At 46.1% G+C, this 25471-nt stretch overlaps 1 protein-coding gene across 2 annotated transcripts in view; it reads left to right on the top strand.

Annotated features, from left to right (window-relative positions):
- Positions 1–25471, top strand: part of REV3L (REV3 like, DNA directed polymerase zeta catalytic subunit) — a 1079635-nt gene that overhangs the window by 911885 nt on the left and 142279 nt on the right. For both annotated transcript variants that reach the window (XM_085612140.1, XM_085612139.1), the window contains exons 22-23: positions 4716–4857; positions 20538–20782. In XM_085612140.1, coding sequence (XP_085468266.1) covers positions 4716–4857; positions 20538–20782 — 387 coding nt within the window. The remainder of the gene's footprint in view (positions 1–4715; positions 4858–20537; positions 20783–25471) is intronic.

Below are 25471 nucleotides of genomic sequence, written 5' to 3'. Positions count from 1 at the left end.
CAGATGGGAGGAATCAGGGGGTAGGGTTGTTAAGGAGGGAGATTTTGAAGTAATGTCAAAGGAAAATTGGGGGTTGGGTGGGATCTGAGTTAAAAGTAAAGATTGTTCAATTTTGGTGATTTTTTCAGAGAAGAAGCTAGCGATTTCTTAGTATCTTTCAGTTGAGGCCGTCAGCTTTGGGGGGCAGAGGAAGTTTGGTTTCTAACAATTTTGAACAGTTCTCTGGGTCTATTTTTGACCCGATCAAGTTGTGTACAGAAGAAAGATACCTTTTCATTGAAAATGTGTTTCTTGTGGATCTGGCGGATCGGAGGAGGGCGAGATGGGAGGGGGATGGGTGTTGCCTCCAAGTTCTTTCAGTTAGTCTAAGAGAGTGTCTTTCATTGTTGAGCTCTGAGTTGAACAATGATTTGGATGGAGTATTTCTATGAGTTTTTAGTTTAGGTGGGGCAATTAGGTCTAAGACCTTGATGACAGATTTATTAAAATGCTCGGTGAGTTTTACATTTTGGGAGAGAGGGGTGAGACGAAGTTGAGCTTGGAGTTTAGACTCCAGTTTGCCAGGGGGATTAGATTAAGGTTTCTGGTCAATTTCCTGGGTTTGATGTTTTTTGTGGGGGGAGGTGGGGCCGTATGGGCGATCGTGAACAGAATAAGGTGATGGTCAGACCAGTCGATGGGGATGATGCTGGCAAGGGAGGCCAAGTGATTGTTGGCATTGATGGCGTCAAGAATGGCCCCTTTGTTGTGGGTTGGAGAATGGCAAAGCTGTTTGAGGTCGTTAACCTCCTCACTAATCTTCTAGAGATTAACTGAGGAGTCTTCGGTGTCATTCCAGTGGAGGTTAAAGTCTCCTAGGAAGAGATTTTTTGTGTTCGAAAGTGAGGATTGTGTGAGAAGGTCGGATAGTTCCTCGGCGGAGGGAAGAGGGTCACCAGGAGGATGGTAGATACTATGTAGACGAATTGGTGGAGAACCCTGAGCCTTTAGTTTAGCTCCAAGGTATTCAAAGGTTGCGTGGTCGGAGTCCTTAACAAGCGAGAGTTGTAGTACATTTTTAAAGATATAGCTAGTCTACCTCCTGTTCTGTCAGGCCTGTCTTTTATGAGGATAGAGTAGCCGGGGGGCGTGAGGGGGGTAGGAAGTTGAGGATGGACGTTGAGTGGTCATTGAGCCAAGTTTCCGTGAGGAAGGCGATGTCTATAGCTTCGCTAAAGATGGCTTCAGATATTTCAGTACATGCCTTTTGCTGTACACTCTTGTTTGGTGAGAAGGCTGACAATGTGTTATATAGTCTCAAGCAGAATAGAGCTGCGACACATGCTTACAGTCTGACCTCTCTGGCGAAGCCCATATGCATTCTGTGGAAACAGCCAACCATTTATTTGGCATATGCCAGCAACCCACTCTGCAGCAATTATTTCACTTCTGAAAGTCTCAACACCAACAACTGATATCATCCTCCACCACAACCACCCTAAACTGCTTTTAGAATGTAGTCCAAAAGTTCCATGAGTACCCATTGTAGAGATGGTGGGAGATTATGCTGAACCATTCAGTGCTGCACATGACTTGATTGGAGCCTACTCCATCCTTTGGAATACATTGATGAAAACAATTTTAGTTTTGTACACATAAGATAAATTGTGTGAATTCCCTTCTGGAGTGAATGAAGGTTGCCTTCTGATCTGAGATTTGTTATCAAGGTGTGATGGCTGCAATGGTGGCCTACCTCCAATGATAGGAATAAAAATGTAGCCCAATCAGCAGACTGATTGGCCAAGATCTTTATAGGTAGTACCGCTGCACCCACAGACTCTACAGTCACATGTAATAAGGGTTGTGATTCCCCTTCAGCAATGAGCAAACATCACTGTTACTGATGTATCGATTGCAGTTTATTTTTAGCAATGTTGTGCACAATTTAGGAATTATCCTTTCCTACTTTGGATACAAGACGAAATGTCCAGCAGAAGGTTGCACAAATTTCTCCAAATTTCTTTGCAAAAACCTGCTGGGTGACTAGGTTGCTGGATCTGATGGCTTTTTGCCTATTTCTGGAACGCTGAGCACATGTCCGCATGAGACTCTTCAGTGGTATGTGCTGGAGACCTGGAACCAATGTTTATAATGTTTAAGGTTTTTCCTTTTTGTGGTGGCAGGGGCCCAAGTTCAGATACTGATTGACAGTACTGTTGCCATGTTACATATCACCAAAAAGGGTCTACAAGATTATTGATAAACCACAAGTGCACATTCCACCTGCATGTTTTTCAACAAATCTTAAAAATGTGAAGGATGTGAAGTTCCAGTTGTTGGTCAGTTAACTACATCTTCTTGATCATCTTCCCAAGTATTGGACGTTTCAGCTCCAGTGGGCAGTCACTCTGATTACTTTAATCATGAAAAGATCAGACAGGATGATACTTAAGGTTTCATCTTAGTTTCTAGCAGGTGTGTGGTTTCCAAATGTGCTCGAGTTCTGCATGTAACCTCTGTCTTCTTTGCATGGTGGAAGACCTGCTTCCAGCAGATAGTGTCAGTCTCTTACTCAAACCTGTGAGTTTTACTTGTGTTGAGATTGAAATGAAGACTGTAGTCTTTTATTCTTTAGCATCCGATAACTTGCAGAAATTTCTCGTAGCATTAAGATCTGCTATGGCTGGTAGTGGGATCTATGGGTGTCTTTACCAAATGGTGTGCAGATAACAAAACACACCAGTTGGTGACTAGTATCACTTCTCTAATACAATTTGCCATTTCTCTTGATTCAGCACAGCCCTAATTAAGCTTGGACTATATAAGAGATATTTGGCAGTTATGTTAATTTACCTCTATTTGCAAGAGCAAGGTTCCTTGCTTTGCTTCTCCAGTCAATGTACATTTTTGAAAGGTCTCCAGAACTTTCTTTTCAACACCTTTGATGGTCCCTTGTTGGAATGTAGACCTAGTTTTGACATTTTTGATGACCCTGCCCTTCTGAACCATGATTCTTTGCTCAGTTTGACACTTGACCTGATCCATCACGTCTACCATAAACATAAAGGCGCTACAGATATCATTTTCTTTTCAATTTACAGTCTTCTGTCTATATAGAGTAGTCATGAGCGTAAAACCATTCTTGCCAATGACATATTCAGTTTAATCTTAAACATCTCTTTTTTTTTTTATCCCTTTCTGAGCTACCTCATCCATTATAAAAAGATGAGTGACGCCAGTGACTAAATCATAGGAGAACTTTGTTTCTGCCTCGAGACAGCTAAAGGCGTTTGGTTTGACCACCAGTTGTTCTTCAGTCTTGCTGGCCCGAATATAGTAAGGTCATTTATAAGCAGTTAATTTAAAGGTGAAAACTGCTATGCTTTACCAAAAATGAAACTCTAAGGGGCATCAACCCACTCTACCAGTGAAGGGCTACTACATCAGCGACTCTCAGAGGAATGCCAGTCATTAATATTTGTAAAGCTGCTAATTGGTTCTTTACAAAGTTTTCACAGATTACTACCGCAAGGCTGCAAGGGATGAATTGCAATTTGACAAGGATAGTCTTTCAAAGTTCTGTGGTTAATATTCAACACTATTGTTGTTGGTCCTGTCTCCTTCTGTGATGCTGCTTTGGGAGTGTCTTGTTATGGACATGCTGCTGGACAACATATCATTTAGAGGAACACGCCCGGTACCTTTGGTAACGTTCTTACTGGTGGATATATAATCTTAGAGATTCCTCTTAGACATCCGCATCACCCCTGCTCTGCTCCTATTAAGTATTTATTAACGTTATTTCTGTTAATGTGATCGTCCTAGCTCTTTTTACTTCTTCAAGTCCTTGCCTCTTTTTGCTGAAATGAACCTCACACATCCCTTGTTGGCATCTTTAAAGCCACTTTGTCTCTTTTGAAAGGGATTGCATGCAGATTGTAGCTAACTAGTGATTTGAAATTATTGAATAATAATTTAGATCCAACCTAAAGCTTAGGAAAGGGTTCATGATCAGTTTGTTGTAGGATTACATGTCCATCACGCCAAAGTTAAGTGACTTATTAATTAAAGTATGCAGTTTATTGGCACAGGAGATGAGGAATTCATGAGTAAAAGTAGGACTTTAGGATGGTAGTACAACCAGGGAGCCATGACACCATTCTGTTTTGGAATGCAAGTGATAGACAATTGTATAGGCTGTATCTTAGCTTGCAGTAGTTTTATGAAGACAGCAGAGAAAGTGGAAAGATATTGTCAACAGATGTGACATTAAAGGAGCATAGAGTGGCCTTTTGTTATATCAAGTCAGAGTCTTTGGTAGCTGTTGAGTTAGTTGACACTGTCATACTCTCCTTTACTGAAGCCTTGATCTCTGGTGACTAGACTTGCTTTTGTATGGCAGTAGCTGGCAGAGCAACTGCAATTTGTCCTCCTAATACTCCCCTGTATTATTGCAGGCAGTTGTCAGGCAATCGTCAGTGACTCAAACTGATCATGCCCATTTGTTTTGCCTCCTCACTGTCCCTCGAGCTCAGAAAAAGCAGACGTACACACAGCGGCAGTCCAGTGAAGGGGAGCTCTGCTCATTTTGTAGGCTTCTAGTTGAATGCAGTCGGACTAATGCCCAATGGAATGTGTTTGTTTTGTGTGATGAATTGAGCCCTAAACCTGGCGAGTTTGACGTTCTCCAGATCCTTCAGCTTATTATTTTATAATTGTATGCTTTTTGTCTACAGATGGAAAATGGTGGATCATTATATCAGCCGTGTATGTGGCATTCTGCAAATGTTGGAACAGCTGGACCTGATTGGCAGAACCAGTGAACTGGCACGACTATTTGGAATTCAGTTTCTGCATGTACTCACACGAGGCTCACAGGTTAGCATAAATATATCTGGAACATTTTAAGCACATCGAATGTGGCTGTCAATTATGAATCAAAGCAATCAAACCTTTAAGTCTTTCTTATTAAGACAGTCGGCCTGTTTTTGGTTGGAATTTTCTCAGTGCTGCTGGAACCTGTAGCGATTGAAGTCTTTTTGTTGAGGTGTGCAAAGTTAATTTAACAAATATGGACAAAAATTATCTTTGGGGTCTTGAATAATGAAAAGATGTTTATAATATCCCACACTGCCCAGGTACAATGTAGACAATACACTTGCAACAGTAGGGAACGCTTCCACTGAGCATTATGAGTACTCCTATTAGTTTATCCCAAAAGTTCTACAGAGCATATCTGGGACTTGGTATTAAGTGCTTAACCCTTTCCGTGCTCATGACGAAATCACTCCGTCATGAGCCACGGGTGCGCTGTGCTCATGACGGAGTGGTTCCGTCGCGCTGCGGCCGTTGGCGGCCGCTCCGCCCACGCGGTGCTAATTCCCCGCCTGTGCGGGCGATTAGCGCAGTGGGCGGAGACGTGACGGAACCACTCCGTCATGAGCACAGCTCACCCGTGACTCATGACGGAGTGGTTCCGTCACGAGCACAGCGCCACCGCAACTGCCCCCAAACCCCCCCCAGCGCCGCTGCGGAATTCCTGCCGCGGCGAAGGGGTTAAAGTACCATATGCAGTATTGTTGATGTCTCAACAACTCACATGGATATATGATTAGGAATTTTAGATGCCACCTTAAATATTATGTCCTGGTCTGGAGTCCACTTCTGGCCTGTGGTGTTGTGTACTGTACTTCTAATCTGTAGTGTCATATACAGTCTTTGAGACCACTTCTGTGTTGAGGTGACCAGTTCTGGAGATCACATCTGAAGAGTGCTGTTAGGTGTCTACCATTCTGCTAGAGTGCTGTTCATATCATCTCAATGGCTGCCATTGTGCCAGAGTATGAGGCTGGTGTGAGCACTTCACTCGCGGTCATTATAGACAGTCTTCAGTCCTAAACCTCTCTTCCACAGATCATTGATTCCAGATGTGTTAGGCTAATTAGCTCAGTTGAAACACCACATTTATCATAATTTGTCCTTAATGACCTGAAGGTAGGTGGTCATCCTGGGTACTGTTAGTATCATCAAGATGTTTGCCACCTTTCCTGTGCAGGGACTGGGGAAGAGAGAGAAGTGAGGTGTTAGGTCCGTTTCCCAATGCTACAAATGCTCTTATTCTCAAACAACTCTCTGTGGCATCTGCTCCACGGCTAAGCCTTAGGCCGAAGAAGGGAGTCTCCTCATTCCATCTCCTACCCAGAGCTTGTGGGAGGTTTGGCGTATCTCTACTACAATAACTTGGATGAATGGGACGGTGTTGTTGTCCATACTCAATGATTTAGCCATATATCTTTCTTTGCTGATCTTGTGGAACTGTGCACCACTATCTCTGATGCTCTGTTCGTGTCTGAGGTATCAGATCACGCTTCAGCGCAGTGACAGCTACCTTACAATTCAAAGACTACATCCTCCTGACCACAGACCAAGATTGACCCCTGTCTGCTGATACTACTGGACTTCATAGCTGCCTTTGACACAGTGAAACAACCCACCCTCTTGCACACATTGAAGTCTCTGATGGGATTCACTGGAAACACCTTTCACTGGTACTCCTTCCACCTATCTAACAGACACTAATTCCTTCACGAGGGCACCTCCACACCCCAGAGGAATCCGATCACCTATGGAGTTTCCCAGGGTCCTGTCTTATTCTTTGTTACCTTCAACTTCTACAGTGGAGCCCTGTGGGACTGTAATCACACGTAACATCAAGATTCACCAATACGCAAATGACATACAACTGTATTTGAAAATCTACTCTTCTTCACGCATCAGACTCCTCAGACACTCCTTATACCTCATGCATGTACAGCATCTGTCTGAAGCATAACCATATCAAAACAGAATTCCTGTTCCATGAATAGGTAACAACTTGTCCAAACTTGACTCAACGGGAACCTGGATGTTTTCAAAACCCACATTTCATCCAATGCTAAGTGGCCATGAGTCACTCAGGACACCAATCTCATAATCAGGGGGCACATTGTCAAGACAACTGTTATGCCCTTCTATGAGCTTGCTCTATTAAAGAAGCCATTCCTCCCATAAAGTGACTTCACAACTGCCAGTTATTTTTGCATGCATCTGGATGGTGACCATGCATTGCTACATGGCTTTGCAGACCCCTGGCTGGACCATTTAACAGCATTCTGTGTGCTGTAGCACGCCTCATTCAGGACCTGAAGAATTATGATCACATCAGCCCACTATTGATGGAGCTCTGCTGTACCCCCTTGACGGTCGCACCAACTACATCATTTGCAAAGCCATCACACTTGCCCCCCTGGCTTGTCTGGCTGACAAGCTCACTATCTTGGGTGGCTCTCTGCACACCCGTTGCTAGAAAACATCAGACTGGAGATGAAAAAGTGAGGAAAAAAAGAAAAATCATGGCTACAGGACATGTTAGTTTATGTACCCAGGGTCTGGAAACAAGTCCACATATCCATCAGGACTGCCCCAATCCTGCAACACTGTATGAATGAGTTGAAAACAAATAATTTTACGATACAGTAACAACTGACTTTCATTCTTTGAAACAGACTACTCCTTCAATATCACGTTAGCGGTGCTTTTAGTTTTACACTGTGCAGCGCTCCGCTGTCTTTCTGCTAGATTCGCACTATACAAATACCACATACAGTGGCAGAGCATCCAAATCCAGCCTTAGCAGTGAAAATGGCAACTTGAGTCTTGATGCAAACCGATTCATAGGATAATTTTGGATTGCTATTATATAAGACTTTAAAAATGAAATGTCTATTAGGAATCAAAGAGTTCAGGAGAAGTGGGCTGTGAGGAGGCGAGATATGGCTCATAACAATTTATCTAATGCTTCTTTTGATTAAGATTAGCGACTTGGTACATGGGCAGATCTGAAGCAAATGGGAATTAAGCAATACATGAGCACTATTAACTAGGCTTGCTTTAAATCCAGCCATAAGATCTTTTTTTAATGTGTTCTTAGCATGTGAATATTTCTCTATTCCTAACTACCTGTTCACTAGCTTTGAAATGAAGTCAGTTACATATGTGACTGATTGCAAACTTTTGCTTAATCCCCCGTGGCTAGTATTCATGCTGAGTAGTCAGTTCTCAATCTCCAGGGCACCAAGTTTTAGGGTAACTGCCCCTTTCCTACCACTGTCCATACCACCATCCACATGCTGGAAGTTCTGTTAACTCTATCACTGTAAGCAGTTCCTTCTGGTTTATTGAGACCAAATCCTTCCTGTTGTGTTACAGTACAGGAATCATTCTGTTCTTCTTGTAAACGTTTTGTGTTTTACTTGCATGATGCTTCGAGTCAGGCATAGGAACCCAAAAGCAGCTGAATCTAAATGCTTAAACCAGCCCCACTACCTACCTCTCCTCACTGAATTTCGCTTTCCAGCCATCCATTCTCTCCCTCTTGTCCCTCTCATACCTTTCTCTCCACCTCCCCTGTGTCGTTTTCTCTCTCTCTAGAACCCCCTCTGTTTGCTACTATTACCCCTGGGGAGCTGGGGAGAGTGACAGAGGCACCTGCAGCATCCTTGGTCTTTCAAAACTGGCCTCCAATGGCTTCTACCCTCCGGGGCAAACCTTATAGAATAGAAGGGCAATCCGGCCATGATGGTGTGTGAAGGTAGCTTATTGCTGACCTATTTTTGCTGTACCGGCTTCATGTAGAAATAAACTATCAATGCTCCTGCTTGTGTGTGTTGGGGCTATTATGGTTTCCATTTCAGCCCCATGTGCTTCTCCAGTTCTGTATATAGCCATTATCTGTGCTGCTTGTGCAGTATCAGTTGTGTTTGATGTTAGCTTGCAGTGCTGCTGTAACTTCTCTGTGTGTTGAGCAGGAGGTGCACTGTTTACACTGCCTACCCTATGTCTGAGAGAGCTGTCATTGCAGTTGGTTGTGCTAAACCCATTCTCTATGTGGAGTATTTCTTAACTGTGCAGGACTTGTGTAATGGAAACCTGCCCTGACACATTCATGCTGTCTAATTTGTGTGTTCCAGAAGTAAAGGAGTGATGGGGAACTTTACACTGCAGTTGCCTCTTCTGTGTGTGTATGTGCATGCATGCCTTGTACTCGTGTGTGAGAATCTGGCAATGCATTTGTCTTACTGTACCCTTTAAAAACTGGTAGATATAACATGTTACCTGTTGTGTAGCGTGAGGAGAGTATGTACTACCCGTCTGCTTTACATTTATTGTATGTGAGGTTGGCTCTGCTCAGATAAAGGCCTGTGGAGGGATGTTTCTGATGGATACCTGTACCTGCAGATTACTTACCTTTTGAATATCCCCAGGCACCGGACTGAATCTGGAAAGTTTGCAATAGCTCTCCTATGCAGGTAAGTGGGGCTAGCTTCTTTGCTCCATATACAGCACAGGTGTAATGTCACTTGAACCATATACTGCCACCCAGCTTCTGTAATGCCATTTGCCTTTTTTTCCACACTCTTTCCCTCTGATTCAGAGCTGCTTTCCATGAGGTTTCTCACAGCAAAAACATTTCTATTGTTTCACTAATGTCCTTGGCAAATAACTATATCAGATCCCCACGAGGTCTGCCTTTGGAGTTTAAGGCCTAAGCACAACTCCATGTCGAGCGACAAGTGTGGCCTAATGCACACCAAAGCAATTAAGTAGCAGGAAGCAAAAAGGTTCATGGTATATGCAATTAGTGCTGGGCTCATTGCAAATCAAGGTCAAGTCGAAGAAGAAGAGAAGACACAAAGACTCCTCTCACATGAGCCGCTCCTGCTCGAAAGGTCTATTGTCTCTGCAGTCCGTCTCCTTTAGTGGAGTCGTACGCCAAGCCAGAACTGGTTGACATAATGTTGGTAGAACCTCTGCTGACTCTGGCCCTTGCCCCCAGCACAGAAATGATTTCTGTTCCAGTCATGTCCCCCTTGCCAGCTCCAACCTGGGTGTTTTTTTTTGTTGCACCAAGGCCTTCGTCCTTCCCAGCCTATTTGGCTCTGCTTCTACATGCCATGTTGACATTTGTTCGGAAACGTTGCAGTTCCATCTGATGCACATTTCGGGCTCCCATTTGAATTCCTGATTGTTATACCGCTGGCAGGATTTTTCTCGGTGACATTTGACCTCCGTTCTGTGCCATAAAGTGCCACTGCAGCGCTGGCCAGATCTCCCCCTAGTGCCCAGTTCTTTGTCAGTGTGGCCTACCTCCCTGGCACCAGGTGGAGATGCTGCTGATTCCAACATCTCAACTGATGCTAGCTCCTCCTGATGGTCCTTGTCCTTATCAGTATTATTGCGATCCATAAGGGGGGTCAATGAATTGCGGAAGAGGCGAGGTATAGGAAAGTATACCTGGTACTTCACCAAGAAAATAATATTGGGGAAAATGGAGGGTCTAGTCCAAATGCCCCAAATAATTCCACATCAGGATGATGGCATCAGCAATGAGGCAGCCAGCTTGCTTTCTGCAGCTGGGGAGGCCATGTAGAATATTTTGATGGAGATATCAGCCTGTGTAAGCGGTCGCGGAACCTCTTCTCCTATTTAGTGGTGCTCATTAGCTGCATCAGTTAACTGCCTGTTAATAGGTCATTAACGGGCTAACTGGCTGATTACCTGATGTTATAGGTCAGCACCAGGAGACCTGGACTTTTTTCCACTCGCCCTTTACCAGAGAGTAAGTACTCCAGGCACATTCATGCACTAAGCAAAACTGGGGGTGTTTTCCTAGGCACCGTCTGACAGGGAATCTAAAAGGTTAGAAGCCATGCATAAAAAGGTTCGAGGCATGTGGGCTGCTGAATTCATATCTGTGCATAGATCGCCGCCTAGTGTTGGGTCCGGATGTTTGCACGTTGTTGTCCTGGAAGAGTCTTCGAAGTATCCTGGGATAGGTGACTCCTCCCCTGGACTACAGTGCGCATGGGCATCCTCTCCATCCTCAGATTGTTTTTTTCCGCCATTGGGTTCGGATGTGCTTATCTTGACTCAAGTTAGGAAAAACTTTTCCAGGCCAAAAGGCCTTTAGTTCGCGTCGGTACTGTTCCCGATCGGTATCGATAGTATCTTTGTTAGTTTACTAACTTCCAGAACCAACTTTTTCGCATCTTACCCGACCATCGACCCGACATCGACGATGGAATCGAGGACACCATTCAAGCGGTGTCCTGTATGCAATGCGAAATATCCCCATGTCGACGTCCACCCGGTGTGCAACAAATGCCTTTCACCGGATCACGACGAGTCTACATGTATGGCCTGTGCCCGATTCCGATCCAAGAAGACTCTCCGGAATCGACGAGCAGCGAGACTCGAAGCGCAGCAAGCGGCACCGGCCCCGACCAACATCTTCAGCGCCGAGGACGAAGATGTCGAAGACGTGGAGAACCTACCCTCCAGCCCCGCTTCCGAACACGACTCCGGATCGGAGGACGTCGAAGAACGACTCTTTCACAGAGATGAAGCCGACACCGAGGTAGGAGACTACGATGAGGCCCTAGGGGCCGAAGAGAGTAGCTCCGGTGACGAGCAAGGCCTACCCGTACAGACTAAGGATATCCCAGTGCGCCAGTCTATGGCTCCGGTCGAGGGATCGCCTTCGGGCCTTACCCAAGACCTATCCCGCAGTTCTTCGGCCCCGCCCTCTGGCCCGGCCTCGGACATTCAGCGGCAGCCATTACTACCCAAAACGGCTGGTTTCCCTTCTTCGAAACCGAAAGCTGTATTGGTTCACCAGAAACCGAAACCAAAAGTGACGCTGGTCGGATCGAGGCCCACCACACCTTCGACGCCAGCAAAACCCGTCGGCACCGACCGCACCAAACGAGACTTCGGTGCCGAGCTTGCAGCAGCCGACGTCGGCGCCGACACACGGAAAAAGACCTTCGGTGCCACCAAACCTACTCGGCTCCCGGCACCGAAACAATCGGCTCCAACCCCAAAGGTCAAACTGCCTGCTGCGTCTCACACCGCTTCGACAGCACCACCAAAGGCACACTCATCGACGACGTCGACGGCCACTACCGCTCCTCGACTCGATGACCCACTGGCGCCGAAGAAGTCCACGCCCGCCTCTACAGAACCGGTCGGCGCAAAAGAATCGATGGCGCTCCAAGTGCGGCCAGTTGCTGCGAAACGCGTCAAACACAAAGCAGTGCTCCAGGACACGTCAGGCTCCGAGCCGATAAAAGCTCCAACAGCCTCTTCGGCACCAGCCAACATCACTTTTGGCCTGCCGCCATCCACGGCCCCAAAACTGTTCCAAATCAGAACACGGGTCACCCACACCACGATCACGCCTGCCGAACGCTCTCCTGCAGAGACGTCACCATCGCACATCATCGACGCCGACACCGGCAGGATGATGCTCCACAAGAGGAGAATAACTTCCGAGCCAGCTTTGGACTCCTACCGGATCCCGCTTAAGAAAAAGCTGCCAGTGGCTTCGGAACCAGTTCTTTACGAACCTCTCCATTCCTCTTACCAAGATCCACAGTCCTTCTCTCCCACACACTCCGAAACAGACGTTTTGGAGGACTACATAGGTGACCACGTCCCCTACCCCGGAGAGATGGACCCTGAAGGCCAACAGGACCCTGACCAAGCTTGGGATGACCCTGTAGACTCGGTGCACCTATGGATACACAGGACCCGCAACTCTATAGAGCAAAAACGTCTCCCACTGAGGACACTGCCGCATTCAACGCCCTCATTGAACGTGCTGCGGCCAATCATGGTGTGCAACTACACTCTGACACCGTCGAGGACGACTTTCTCATGGATACTTTCGCATCCTCAGAAAGGAATATAAAAACTCTACCCATGTTGAAGGGTGTCCTCAAACCAGCAAAGGACATCTTCAAGGAACCCACCAGGGCAAGAGTAATAAACCCCAGGATCGACAAGAAATACAGGTCGGCGCCTGGGGACCCTACCTACATTAGAGGCCAGTTACCTCTGGATTCCATAGTAGTTGCGAATGCTCGCAAACGGGCACACTCGCAAACAACAGGTGATGCTCCTCCCCCGGACAAAGAGTCCAAGGTGCTAGAGACCTCCGGCAAACGGGTTGCGGCCCAGGCAGCTAACATATGGCGCATTGCCAATACTCAGGCGCTCCTCGCTCGCTACGATCGAGCACACTACGACACATTAGAACAATTACTCCAACATCTCCCTGACCAATTCAAAGAGGGAGCAGAGATCCTCATCAGGGAGGGACAACTCCTCACAAACGCATCCATTAAGTGTGCACTGGATGCCGCGGATACAGCTGCCAGAGCCATAAACACTAGCGTCATGTTGCGACGACATGCCTGGTTACGAATCTCCGGATTCAAACCTGAGGTACAAAATAACATCCTCAACCAGCCTGTCAACCCCGATTACTTATTCGGGCCAGAGGTTGACACCACCCTAGAGAAAATAAAAAAGGACACAGACACTGCAAAGTCCATGGGGGCTCTCCAAACGCAGTCCTTTCGGAGCGGCTCCTTTCGTCGCCCCGGAAATAGAGGAGCAGGTAGAGGACAGGGGTCACAGCAAACCTACAACAAGGGAAACACACAAAGTTCCTACGATAAAAACACCCGGGGTGGTTATCGTGGCTCAAGCACAAAGGGCAGAGGACGCGGATACGGCAACACCAGGTCCTCCCCCAAGAACAAACAGTGACGCCCTCTCCCTTCCTCCCGACCACATAACACCTGTCGGGGGAAGGCTACAAAGGTTCCTGTCCACGTGGAACTCCATCACCACGGACAGGTGGGTCAAAGATATTGTCAAACACGGTTACTGCCTAGAATTAACCTCGACTCCACCCACAATACCTCCAAAACACCGTCCTATGTCCTCAGAGCACTTAACGCTCTTAGAGCAGGAAGTGCTAAGTATGCTACTAAAAGGCGCAATAGAGGTCGTACCCGTCCACGAGCAAGGTACGAGGGTGTACTCCCTGTACTTTTTAATACCGAAAAAGGACGGGTCACTCAGACCTATACTAGACCTTAGACCCCTGAACCGCTACATTCTCTCCGAGCATTTTCACATGCTCACTTTACAGCAAGTCCTCCCGCTGCTCAAGCAGGGAGACTTCCTGGCCACACTGGACCTCAAAGATGCGTATTTCCACATACCCATTCACCCCTCACACAAAAAATACCTCAGGTTCACTGTTCAGGGGCAGCACTACCAATTCAAAGTCCTTCCCTTCGGCGTGACAACAGCACCCAGAGTTTTCACAAAGTGCCTAGCTACTGTGGCTGCACATCTACGGAGGCAGCACATACACGTCTACCCTTACCTGGACGACTGGCTTGTTCAAGCAAAGTCAGCCCAGCAATGTGCCAGCCACATGTCCCGCACCATTCACCTCCTTCACAGTCTGGGGTTCTCACTAAATTACCCAAAATCCCATCTCCAACCCGCACACGTACAACAGTACCTAGGTGCGACTATAGACACTCTGGCGGCCACAGCTCAGCCAAATTTAGTGAGAATCAACAGCATGCAAATGCTGATTTCCAAGTTCAAACCACAACACTCCCTTCCCGCACGAGTGTTCATGCAGTTGATAGGCATGATGGCCTCCTGCATTTTCATAGTCCCACACGCGAGACTACATATGCGCCCGCTTCAGGAGTGCTTAGCACGTCAGTGGAATCAGGCTCAAGGACAGTTGAAAGACCTAGTGCTGGTGAGCGGTCGGGCATACAACTCTCTGCATTGGTGGAATCCACAAAACCTTTGCAAGGGCCGACCGTTCCAAGAGCCTGTTCCACAAATAATACTGACAGCGGACGCGTCTCTCCAGGGATGGGGAGCTCATGTACTCAACTACACAGTGCAGGGACTATGGACAACACAACAAAAGAAGATGCACATCAACCTTCTGGAACTGATGGCAATCTTCCTGGCTATGAAACCATTCAAAGTACACTTGTGCAACAAAGTCGTGTTGATCCGGACGGACAACATGACCGCCATGTACTACATACAGAAGCAGGGAGGAACACACTCTCCACAGTTGTCTCATCTGGCTCAGAGCATGTGGAAGTGGGCCATTCAGAGGAACATGTTCCTCATGGCGGAACACCTCCCCGGCAAGGACAACCAGATGGCGGATCTGCTCAGCAGACACAGCCACCAGATGCACGAGTGGGAGTTACACCCATCAGTACTCCAACCGTACTTCCAGCAATGGGGTAATCCAGAGATAGACCTATTCGCCACAAGCGAAAACGCAAAATGCCAAAGCTTTGCCGCCAGGTTCCCACATCCACAATCGCAGGGCAATGCGATATGGATGAACTGGTCCGGCAGATTTGCGTACGCTTTTTCCCCAGCGCCGTTGATACCGCTGGTGGCTCGCAAACTCAGACAACACTCCCTGACACTCGTCCTGGTTGCTCCAACGTGGGCACGCCAGCCATGGTACACCACTTTTCTCGAACTTTCCGTGGTGCCGCATCAAAGGCTGCGGATCAAACCCGCGCATTTGACGCAGAACCATGGAGAGATTCAGCACCCAGATCCGCAACAGCTGAACCTGGCGATCTGGCTCCTGAAGTCCTAGAGTTTGGCTACCTAAACCTGCCACCTGACTGTATGGACATCATTAAGGAAGCTAGAAAACCTACTACCAGAGCTTGCTATGCAGCCAAATGGAAAAGGTTCGTCATTTATTGCAATAATAATGACATTAACCCGCTAGACGCATCCATCCAAAACATAATTTGTTACCTCTTACACCTATACCGATGCAATCTGGCGTACACCTCTATACGTGTCCATTTGACCGCAATATCAGCCTATCTCCAGAACAGGCAGCACCTCTCTTTATTCAAAGTGCCTGCCATCAAAGCATTCTTGGAAGGACTCAAACGAGTAATTCCTCCAAGCCACCCACCGGCTCCAATGTGGAACCTCAACTTGGTCCTCACACGCCTGATGGGTCCACCCTTTGAACCTCTACACTCATGCGAGATTCAATTCCTTACCTGGAAAGTAGCTTTCCTAGTAGCGATCACTTCTTTAAGAAGAGTTAGTGAACTCCAGGCACTAACCGTTCAAAAGCCATTTATACAGGTTCACGCCAACAGGGTCGTACTACGTACCAACCCCAAATTCATGCCCAAGGTGATATCGCAGTTCCACATGAATCAAACTATTGAACTGCCTGTTTTCTTTCAAAACCCACAAACTGTCGCAGAAAGAGCACTCCATACACTAGATGTGAAGAGAGCCCTCATGTACTATATCGACAGGACTAAGATCTTTAGGAAGACAAAACAACTTTTCGTTGCCTTTGCCCCACACCACAAAGGTAACGCTATCTCCAAAGCAGGTATAGCCAGATGGATCGTTAAATGTATTCAAATTTGCTATCAAAAGGCTAAACGCACATTAACGATTCCCCCACGAGCCCACTCAACACGTAAGTTAGGGGCCTCCATGGCTTTCCTAGCAAACATCCCTTTGCATGATATATGTAGAGCAGCCACCTGGTCCACTACACACACATTTACCAAACACTATTGTGTAGATGTGCAATCAAAACAGCAGGCAGCTGTAGGACAGGCTGTTCTCAAAACTCTTTTTCAGACCGCTGCAGCTGGCACTGGTAGCCGCCGCTAATAGGAGGTACTGCTATGTATTCTATGCACAGATATGAATTCAGCAGCCCACATGCCTCGAACTGAATATGCTACTTACCAGTATGCATCTGTTCTTGGCATGTAGGGCTGCTGACATTCATATCGCCCTCCCTCCTCCCCGGCGCCTGTAACAGCTGCAGCTCTCAGAATTACTGTAAGCATGGTCATCACTTTCTGTATCTACTCCATCACTGCCACAATGGCGAAAAACAATCTGAGGATGGAGAGGATGCCCATGCGCACTGTAGTCCAGGGGAGGAGTCACCTATCCCAGGATACTTCGAAGACTCTTCCAGGACAACAACGTGCAAACATCCGGACCCAACACTAGGCGGCGATCTATGCACAGATATGAATGTCAGCAGCCCTACATGCCAAGAACAGATGCATACTGGTAAGTAGCATATTCAATATTTATATTTGGGAGCCACTCCTTCAGACCCACCTCTTGGGAGAGGGTACTTCTGTGGCATCTTTTCAAAAGGTGAAGAATCTGGAGACCGAAGTATCCATCGGAAAAAACAGTTACGTTCTTTTGTAACAACCTTTCTGGTGGATACTCTCATCTACCTGCAGATTCCTCCCCGGTCCAGACTGTGTCCTGGTTCTAAAGGGTAGTGGATAGTCATAGACCTCAGAGGTATTAGGCTGTGGTGGCAGAAAGGTTCTAATTTAGTTGTTGCGCTGCATGTTCACGTTTGGTCTTGTGCTGTCTGTCTCTTATGTGCTCAGAAAAAGTTGGATGCAGGCCGGTCATCTGGGTGCCGGGTTTACGCATTATGGCACCAGTAACAAATCATATGGGCTGCACCCTGCTTTGAGATGGGGTCAAAGCCACCTACAGAAGCGAGAGAGCTATTTCAGTGTTTCCTGATCAAGTCTGGCTCCTATGACTATTCAAAAGGCAAGGAATCTGCAGGTATATAGGGTCCACCAGAAAAGATAGTTACCAAAGGTAATTCACTTTTTCTATAGGTCTGTGAGAGTTTTCAGTGGTGGTTTTGGATGGTTGAGTCTCATTCTACTAGCATACCAGCCTATGTTATTTGAGAGATTGAGGTGGCGGGTGTCACCTTAACATGTGACTTTTTCAGAGCGGCCAGTAGTATGTGGCAGTCGGATGCCTCTGATTTGAAGAGGTGTTTTAATCTTTAGATGACCTTCATGGCCATCTAATGTAGCCTTACCTGAGAAGCTTAAAGGGCAGCTGCAGCATGAAAAGCAGACCATAAACCCTGGTCCACTACAATGCTGTGCAGGTTGACGCCTGCTAGATAGTTCTGAGCTCATAGCTTTGCTATGCCAAAGTGTATGCACCAGCTAGATATAGGGAGAATGAGGGAGACTGGCAAGAATGTGCGTGGGGAAAAGACTCGTTGCATAGCACTCCTTTCTTATGTGCAAGACTGTTGGAACAGTGAGCACCCAGCTCATTAGTATTCACTGCACTTGGCTCTGAAGGGGAACATCATTTTGGTTCCAATGCGATAGCTTTTTCTGTGCCTTTATATAGCAGATATTGCAATGTTATGTGATAGGTGTCAAATCACCCTGCAATTGTGAGAAGTCTCTCCCTGCATCCACTAAGGTTATTGTGACAGTAAAGCTTCCAATATTTCCAAATTTCTTCACTGGGTTTTCCTGTGGTAGACACCGCATTTCTACAAAGAACCTAATTGTCCTGTTGGCTCACCATTGACTGGTCCCCAGGCCAGGCAACCTGACAGTCTCCCTCAGCTCTAAATTTCCTACCCCTCTGCCCCCCACCATTTTTCTCCACTACTTTACACAAATGTTTTACTTATCTCATTCAGAGATCAAAAGTACCCGCAATACACTCCCACTGAGATGTCAATACCAGCCACACATATCTTTAGTCTTATCTTGTGCTTTCTGTTGTATGCCCAAAATACTTGATTCCTTCACTGGATGTGGGACAAGGCACAGGATTGCCCCATGTTTTTGTTTGTTTCCTTAGTATCTTGGGGTGTGTTTTTTTTACCTGACCATAGTCAAACTAGTTCTGAGGTTCTTTTTTATCCTGTGGGCCCCTCACAATCCATCAGTAATGGGCAACCAATACTTCTATCTGGACATCAGATACTGATCCTTTGGTATTCAAGGAGAGCAAACCCAGCAGCCACCATGGCTCTTTTTTGCCCTTCATGCCATCCTTACAAACGATCACCACCAACCCTACTGCTACTACTACCTCACCTCTGCAAGTTATATACTGAAATGTGAGTTGCCTCAACAACAAAATTTAAAGAGGGAGTGTTTTCCAAGCAGCAAAGCAACACATCAAACATCTCTCTGCCCCAAGAGAGACATATTGGAATCCAGTATCCTTTTCTTAGCCGATACAACTCTACAAACGTTCTTAATTCTGGCTTTATTAGTGACTCACAGGGAGTGGGTATCCTTTTATGCAGAAACTCACCCTTCCACAACACAAAACGTTGATGGATTCCTCTGGGTGGTACATCATGGTGTCAGTTGCTGTTGACTGGCACTTTTACCTTAATGTATACAAACCAGAATTATCTACATTTCTCCCTTTATATATGTACCTTGTTGGAGACAACATGGGCATTCTGCTAATCGTGGGTGATTTTTTGGGGGACATGGTTTGGCACTTAGACCGCTTGCCTTCTAGCAATGTGTCCAGCTGTATAAGCCCACTTCTGTCTGGTTTTGCCGTATCCTTGAGTGTATCACAAGTATGGCACTCACTTTACCCCACAAAGAGGGTCTATATTTTGTTCTTAAGAGTCCGTGGTTTGTTTTCAAGACAGACTGTTATTTCTTTCTGCCCTTCGCAAATGCATATCTAGCATCAGAGGTTAAAAATCTACCCACAGGCATCTCAGACCATGTGCCAGTCCTGCTTAGCATGGGAGCCCCTAGTTACTCGGATAGGAGCCTTTGGTGACTCAATTCAGGATCATTCCACTCTCCTGTGACAGTATCGAAGGCTGGTCATGCTTGTGCCCCTGAAGTAATTTGCTGTTTCTTTCCCCCATCGCCTTATGCAGTTTGAATTCCCACACAGTCTACTACTCTTCTGATAAGCTTTCGCGAATGGGCGAGGAATCGCCTACAACATTTCTAACATACAGATGAGAAGACAGCATCATTGTTTCCGCACGATTGGGGAATGCCCACTTTTTCAGACTGTTTGAAGTAGGGTGGATCTATCTCAAGAGCTCTGGGATGGTCAATCTCACCCTCCTCTAATTTAGCCCTGCTGCATATTTTGTAGCGAATTCAGGCCAACCAGTATCTTAAAGCTCCAGTAAACCTGGTACTGGTGCTAACCCAAATGGATAATACCCAGCACTGGTGAGCCACAAATCCCACTACCCTTCACGCTTGGCTCCATGATATGTACAAATGCATGTTCCTTTAAAAACTTGTCTATAAGGCATGTCATCTCCCAAGAAGCACCTGAAGATGTGGGAGCCGTGTCAGAGGCCCTTTTCAGCCAACCCACTCCTAGTACCTCTAACTTAGTAGATTGTAATCGTCATGTTTTACATATTATATCCTGGTGTATATTAACTCAGTCATCTCACTTTAGCTCCTTAGAGCTCATACGCCTAGAGAATAATGTGTATGGTGTACCTAGTGGTTGATATTTGTCACGAGTTGTTTACTATATAAAAGTGAAATGCCAATAATTTAAATTATTTAAAAAATGATCATTTTCTCCATCTTTAGTCTCTTTTAGTAGAACATATCAAAGTTTGTGTAATTAGGAGTTTTCAAAATGTCCTCAAATTTGTCATTTAATATAAACGTTGTTTAGACTTAGTGTGCATCTGAATTGTATGTGGGGCAATTGTGTGGTTATGACATTTTCAACCAGTTTGCAGAGTGTCTATAATTATAAGTATTGTTTTGCATTTCTGAATTTGTTTCTAGTACCGTGTTGAGTCCATGATGCTGCGCATTGCAAAACCTATGAATTACATTGCTGTGACACCCAGCGTTCAACAGCGAGCTCAAATGAGAGCGCCACAATGTATTCCCTTAGTGATGGAGCCTGAGTCGCGGTTCTACAGCAACTCTGTTCTTGTGTTGGATTTCCAGTCCCTGTATCCATCAATTGTGATAGCATACAACTACTGCTACTCCACCTGTTTGGGATTTGTGGAAAATGTGGGAAAGTAAGTCGCACTGAGAGGTAGTGAGATGGCTTAAATGTTTTTTTTATAAAGCGCATGTTCATGTACTTGCATTGGGAGTATGGACATCCTTTGTTTTGGGTATAACTAATGTGGAGATAAAAATATTAAATCTTACTCTTTTAAATCCCTTCTCCTTAGATGACCCCTCTAGAGACCCTGTTTCCCATAAACTCCAACAGGGGTGTTTCTCCAGGTTAGATAGAGACTACATATCCAGAACCACTCAGTCCCAACTTGACTCTAAGCAGGTCTTTTTATCCATCTCATTAGATATTGGTACAGGATAACATTTTGCCTCTTGTGATTCATTTACTCTGAGCTTCATTCCTGGACACTGATCATATCTAATCACATAGCACTGATGGAATCTTGGAGTTTTTAACCTAATTCAGATGATGAGGCTCCTTCTATGCCTAAGATTTTTATGTGATTAACAAGACCTACTTTTCAATGCCTTCAGTTTCTGTAAAATTCTGTATAAATGATCAAATCCAAAAATATTTCTCACTAGCCAGTTAGGAAGATAGTTAGATGTCTAAGGAGTCTAAGTCACAATTTGTCACAAAGGTTGAAGGTTCAAATCATTCACTGGTCAGTAGTGATGAGGACTCATTTACACATTGTTGCTTATTTCAGCTGTTTGTTTTTTAGTGGGCAAGGTTTCAAGTTTTTGACAGGAATGTGTTACAATATAGAGACTGATGCTCGACACCACAGGTAATGTTTGAAGTTCAGGGTAGTTTAATTGGAAATGAATTGAACTTGAAAGGAGGGAAGCAATGTATTCCCATATCTTTTAAATGAATACAAAGAACAGAATTTTGAAGCCCATCATTAACATAAGAATTTTTATAACATTCAGTCTTTCTCACTTTCAGGAATGACGCTTGGATATATATTTCAACCCTGAGGAGTTACTTTTTAAGAGTTCTTTAAAAGCGGCCTCACAAAATACTTCAGCCAGATTAGGGTAGTTTGACCCCTTAACAGTGTTCCCTTAGGGGCCCTGTATGGCTGCAGTAGTTGTCAAACAATTCATGTCCATAGTGGATTCACACTTCCAAAGACTCCGTATTCAGGCAGTAACCAGGCCTGGATGACTTGTTGATGTAACCACCATCTGTAGAGCATGTCTGCATAAATAGTAAAATTTGGATGTGGTACACACAATTGGCATGCAGATTAGTTTGGAGGAATCCTAATTGATCCCTTTCCAGACATCACATTCATTGGAGTCACTTGCGAGAGCATGTTCAAGTAATTCCGTTGGTATTGAATCTATTCATTTTAGGGATATTCCTCTCCTGCAAGGATTTTCTTTTGCCCCTTTTCTATTTGTCACCTATCATTCTTTATTTCCTAAATATATACATGCACTTGTATATGCAAGGAATTGTTTTTGGGGGGGGTACTGTGCATGGTAGGTCCAGTAGGCATCCTTAAAGCCAGTGATTCAAGTATCAAGGCCTGTACACCCAAATTATTAGTGATCTCTTAGTCTAGTATGGAGTGTGTAAAACCCTCTTAGACTGTGGGTGGGGTTGTATTCCCTTTCAGCAGAGCCTAAACCGTGACATAATACTCTTTATTAAGACAAAAACAACTGCTGATTACCTACATTTTGGGGCTTTTGCAGGTGTTCCTTTTATTTCACCAGAAGACCCAAATAAATTGGTATAATTCAAGCTCTAGTTGTAATAAATTGAAATCAATAATTTAAATGAAAAAAGTTGTGGCTATCTGTTCTATTTTTCACTACACAACTGTTTAGGTAAAACTTGGTTTGAGGCTCGTGTGGTTGTAGATACACATGCTGTGCATACTCCTGCAGTCTTGCCTTTGTGTGCAAGTTGTTTTTCTTCTAAGTCTTTTCCGTCACGAGGTACTGTGATTCCTCCTCTTGCTGGTAATGCTCATGGTCATCAACCTCATTGTTAGATTGTTTTCTTTCCACCATGTATTTTGGGCATGGGCTCCCGTTCAACACTGTCATGCTGCTCTTTTTTATCCATACGGGTTCCTTCCATCAATCGGTATTGTAATTGATTGCATCTCCCTTTCTTTCTCCATCTAGGGTAGACATTTGTGACTTCACTCGAGCTGGGTTTGGGCTGACCGCGGCTCCCCAGGGTCTCGCCATTTTGGCTTACTCTTGTCTCTTGGTTACGTCTCTCTACCATGCTTCGACTGTGATGGACTGTATTCTATTTTGTTCTTGTTACCATGCAAAGTGTCCTTGCCTGATCTACATCAAGTCTGCAATTTGTGTTTTTCGCTCCAGCACAACGAAGCTGCTGGTGACGCTTGACGCTCCTTATGCTGCAAAAAACCCTTAGTGACCGTTGGGCTCGGTGTCTCAAGATGTCACATAGGAGCACAGCCGACCCCCTTGACCTGTTCGCCCAAGAGGACATCAAGAGAAGCACCATCCACAGCCCTCAGCCACGGACAAGGACTTTTATTCTCTGAGCATAGCTCCGGCTTAGATTGGGAGATTAAGGACCTTTCACCAGCTCAGCAGACTGTGAGTACAGTTCCCCCACCCCGTCAAGCAGAGCAGCCCTCTTTCAAGGGGCACTTAGCCACTCTGGAACACTAGTGACAAGCAATGGGCCGCCACTGCCTTCGGGTCATAGTCGGCACTAGCAATCTGTGGCAGGGGCAGCCTTTTTTCGACCCAGTTCCGTAGAGGCCCATTACAACGGACTCCTCCCTTATGGGGTGGGGCGCGCGCTTACAGGCTCTGACTGGCTAGGGCTAGTAGGAATCCAAACACCATATCCTCCACATCAACTACCTGGAACTTCCAGCTGTTCATCTAACGTTGAAAGCTTTCCTACCTCAACTGACTGGCAAGATTGTTCTTGTCTGGTCGGACAACATAACTGCCATGTATTACCTTCAGAAATGGGGAGGCATCCAATCCCCCCAATTCTCACAGGTAGCCCAGAGCATGTGGAGATGGGCTCTCCACTACAAAGTCCTTCTGCTAGCAGAGTACCTTCCGGGAACAGTTAACGACTTTGCCCACCTCAGCAGGTTGTGGCAACAAGTCCATGAGTGGGAAGTCCACCCACAGGTCCTCCGCCAGTACTTCCGTCGTTTGGGCTTCGCAGAAATAGACCTTTTCGTCACAGCGGAGAAAGCCAAATGCCCAAGCTTCGCTTCTAGGCTCCCACACCAACAAACCAAAGGCATTGCGCTATGAATGAGTTGGTCAGTAATGTTTGCCTACGCTTTTCCGCACCTCCCACTACTTCCATTTGTGGTTCAGAGGCTCATGCAGACATCTCTAACCTTCATTCAAGTGCCTCCCACATGGGTCCCCCAGCCTAGTTTCACTTGGTTGCCTCTGCTCGAACTACCTTGTGTTGCATGAGAGGCTTCCCAACAGGCCACACCTTCTCACGCAGAACCATGGAGCAATCCGGTACCCAGACCCCAGGTGTCTCAACCTTGCGATCTGGCTCCTGAGATCATAGAATTTGGATACCTTAACCTGAATGCATGAACATTCTCAGAGAAGCATGCAGACCTACCACCCAGGCATGCTATGTTGCCAAGTGGGAGAGGTTTGTCTAATATTGTCACTCAAAACATATTGATCCCTTAAAGGGCACAGTGAAGGAAATTGTCTGCTATCTGCTTCATTTGCAGACCTCTGGCCTAGCCTTCACCTCCATACGGCTGCACCAAGCTGCTGTGGCCATCTACCTTCAGAATAAACAACGTCTTGCTCTTCAGAATTCCAGACATTAAAGCTTTTATGGAGGAGCTAAAAAGGGTCATTTCTCCTTGGGTCCCACCAGCCCCAGCATGGAATCTCAACATTGTACTGATAAGACTCCAGGGACCTCCTTTTCATCCCCCCCAACCTTGGCCCCTTCTTTTCCTTTCTTGGAAGGTTTCATACTTAGTTGCTCTCTCTTCACTTGAACGTGTCAGTGAGCTACAGGCATTCACCTTAGAAGTATCTGTTCGAGGCATATGAGCTGCAGATTATACACTGTGCATAGATCGCCATCTGGTGTTGGGCCCGGATGTTTGCAGTTTGTTTTTCCTCTTGGAAAGTCTTTGGAAGTCACGAGGTTGGTGACTCCTCCTTTGGTTCGTATTGCGCATGGGCTTCGGCTCCATCCTCAGATTGTTTTTTTTCGCCATCGGGCTCGGATGTAATACTTCGCGCTCCGGTTCCGAACTTTTCCAGTTCAACGATCGACGCGAAATCCTCGCTCATCGAGATTCTTCAGATAATAAATCATCTTAATCACCTTCTCTTCGACACTTCTTCGATTCCGGTCGTCGACGGCAGCCTTCGGGCATATCCCGGCTCCGGTCTCGGCTGATGGAAAGAACTCCCTTCAAGAAGTGCCCTCGATGTGGGTCCAAATTCCCCCACACCGATCTTCATGAGGTGTGCAACCTCTGCCTCTCCCCTGAACACGAGGCTCCAGACTGTCCCGCCTGCAAGTCTTTTAGATCGAAAAAGACTATTCGAGATCGAAGGGCCAGACGCAACATGGCGCACTCCTCGACCTCCGCTCCAGTCGACATCTTCGGGGAGGACGTCGAAGCTCCGGGACAGCATAACATCGAAGAAGAGGACGACGACCTCGTCAGTGCTTCCGAGGCCGACGACTCAGATGTGGAGGACATCACCCCGGCGCA

Source organism: Triturus cristatus, chromosome 6, assembly GCF_964204655.1.
Source record: "Triturus cristatus chromosome 6, aTriCri1.1, whole genome shotgun sequence".
In the NCBI taxonomy this organism is placed as follows: domain Eukaryota; kingdom Metazoa; phylum Chordata; class Amphibia; order Caudata; family Salamandridae; genus Triturus; species Triturus cristatus.
The sequence above is the reverse complement of the archived record's forward strand: the minus strand, read 5'-3'. Positions and strand labels throughout refer to the sequence as shown.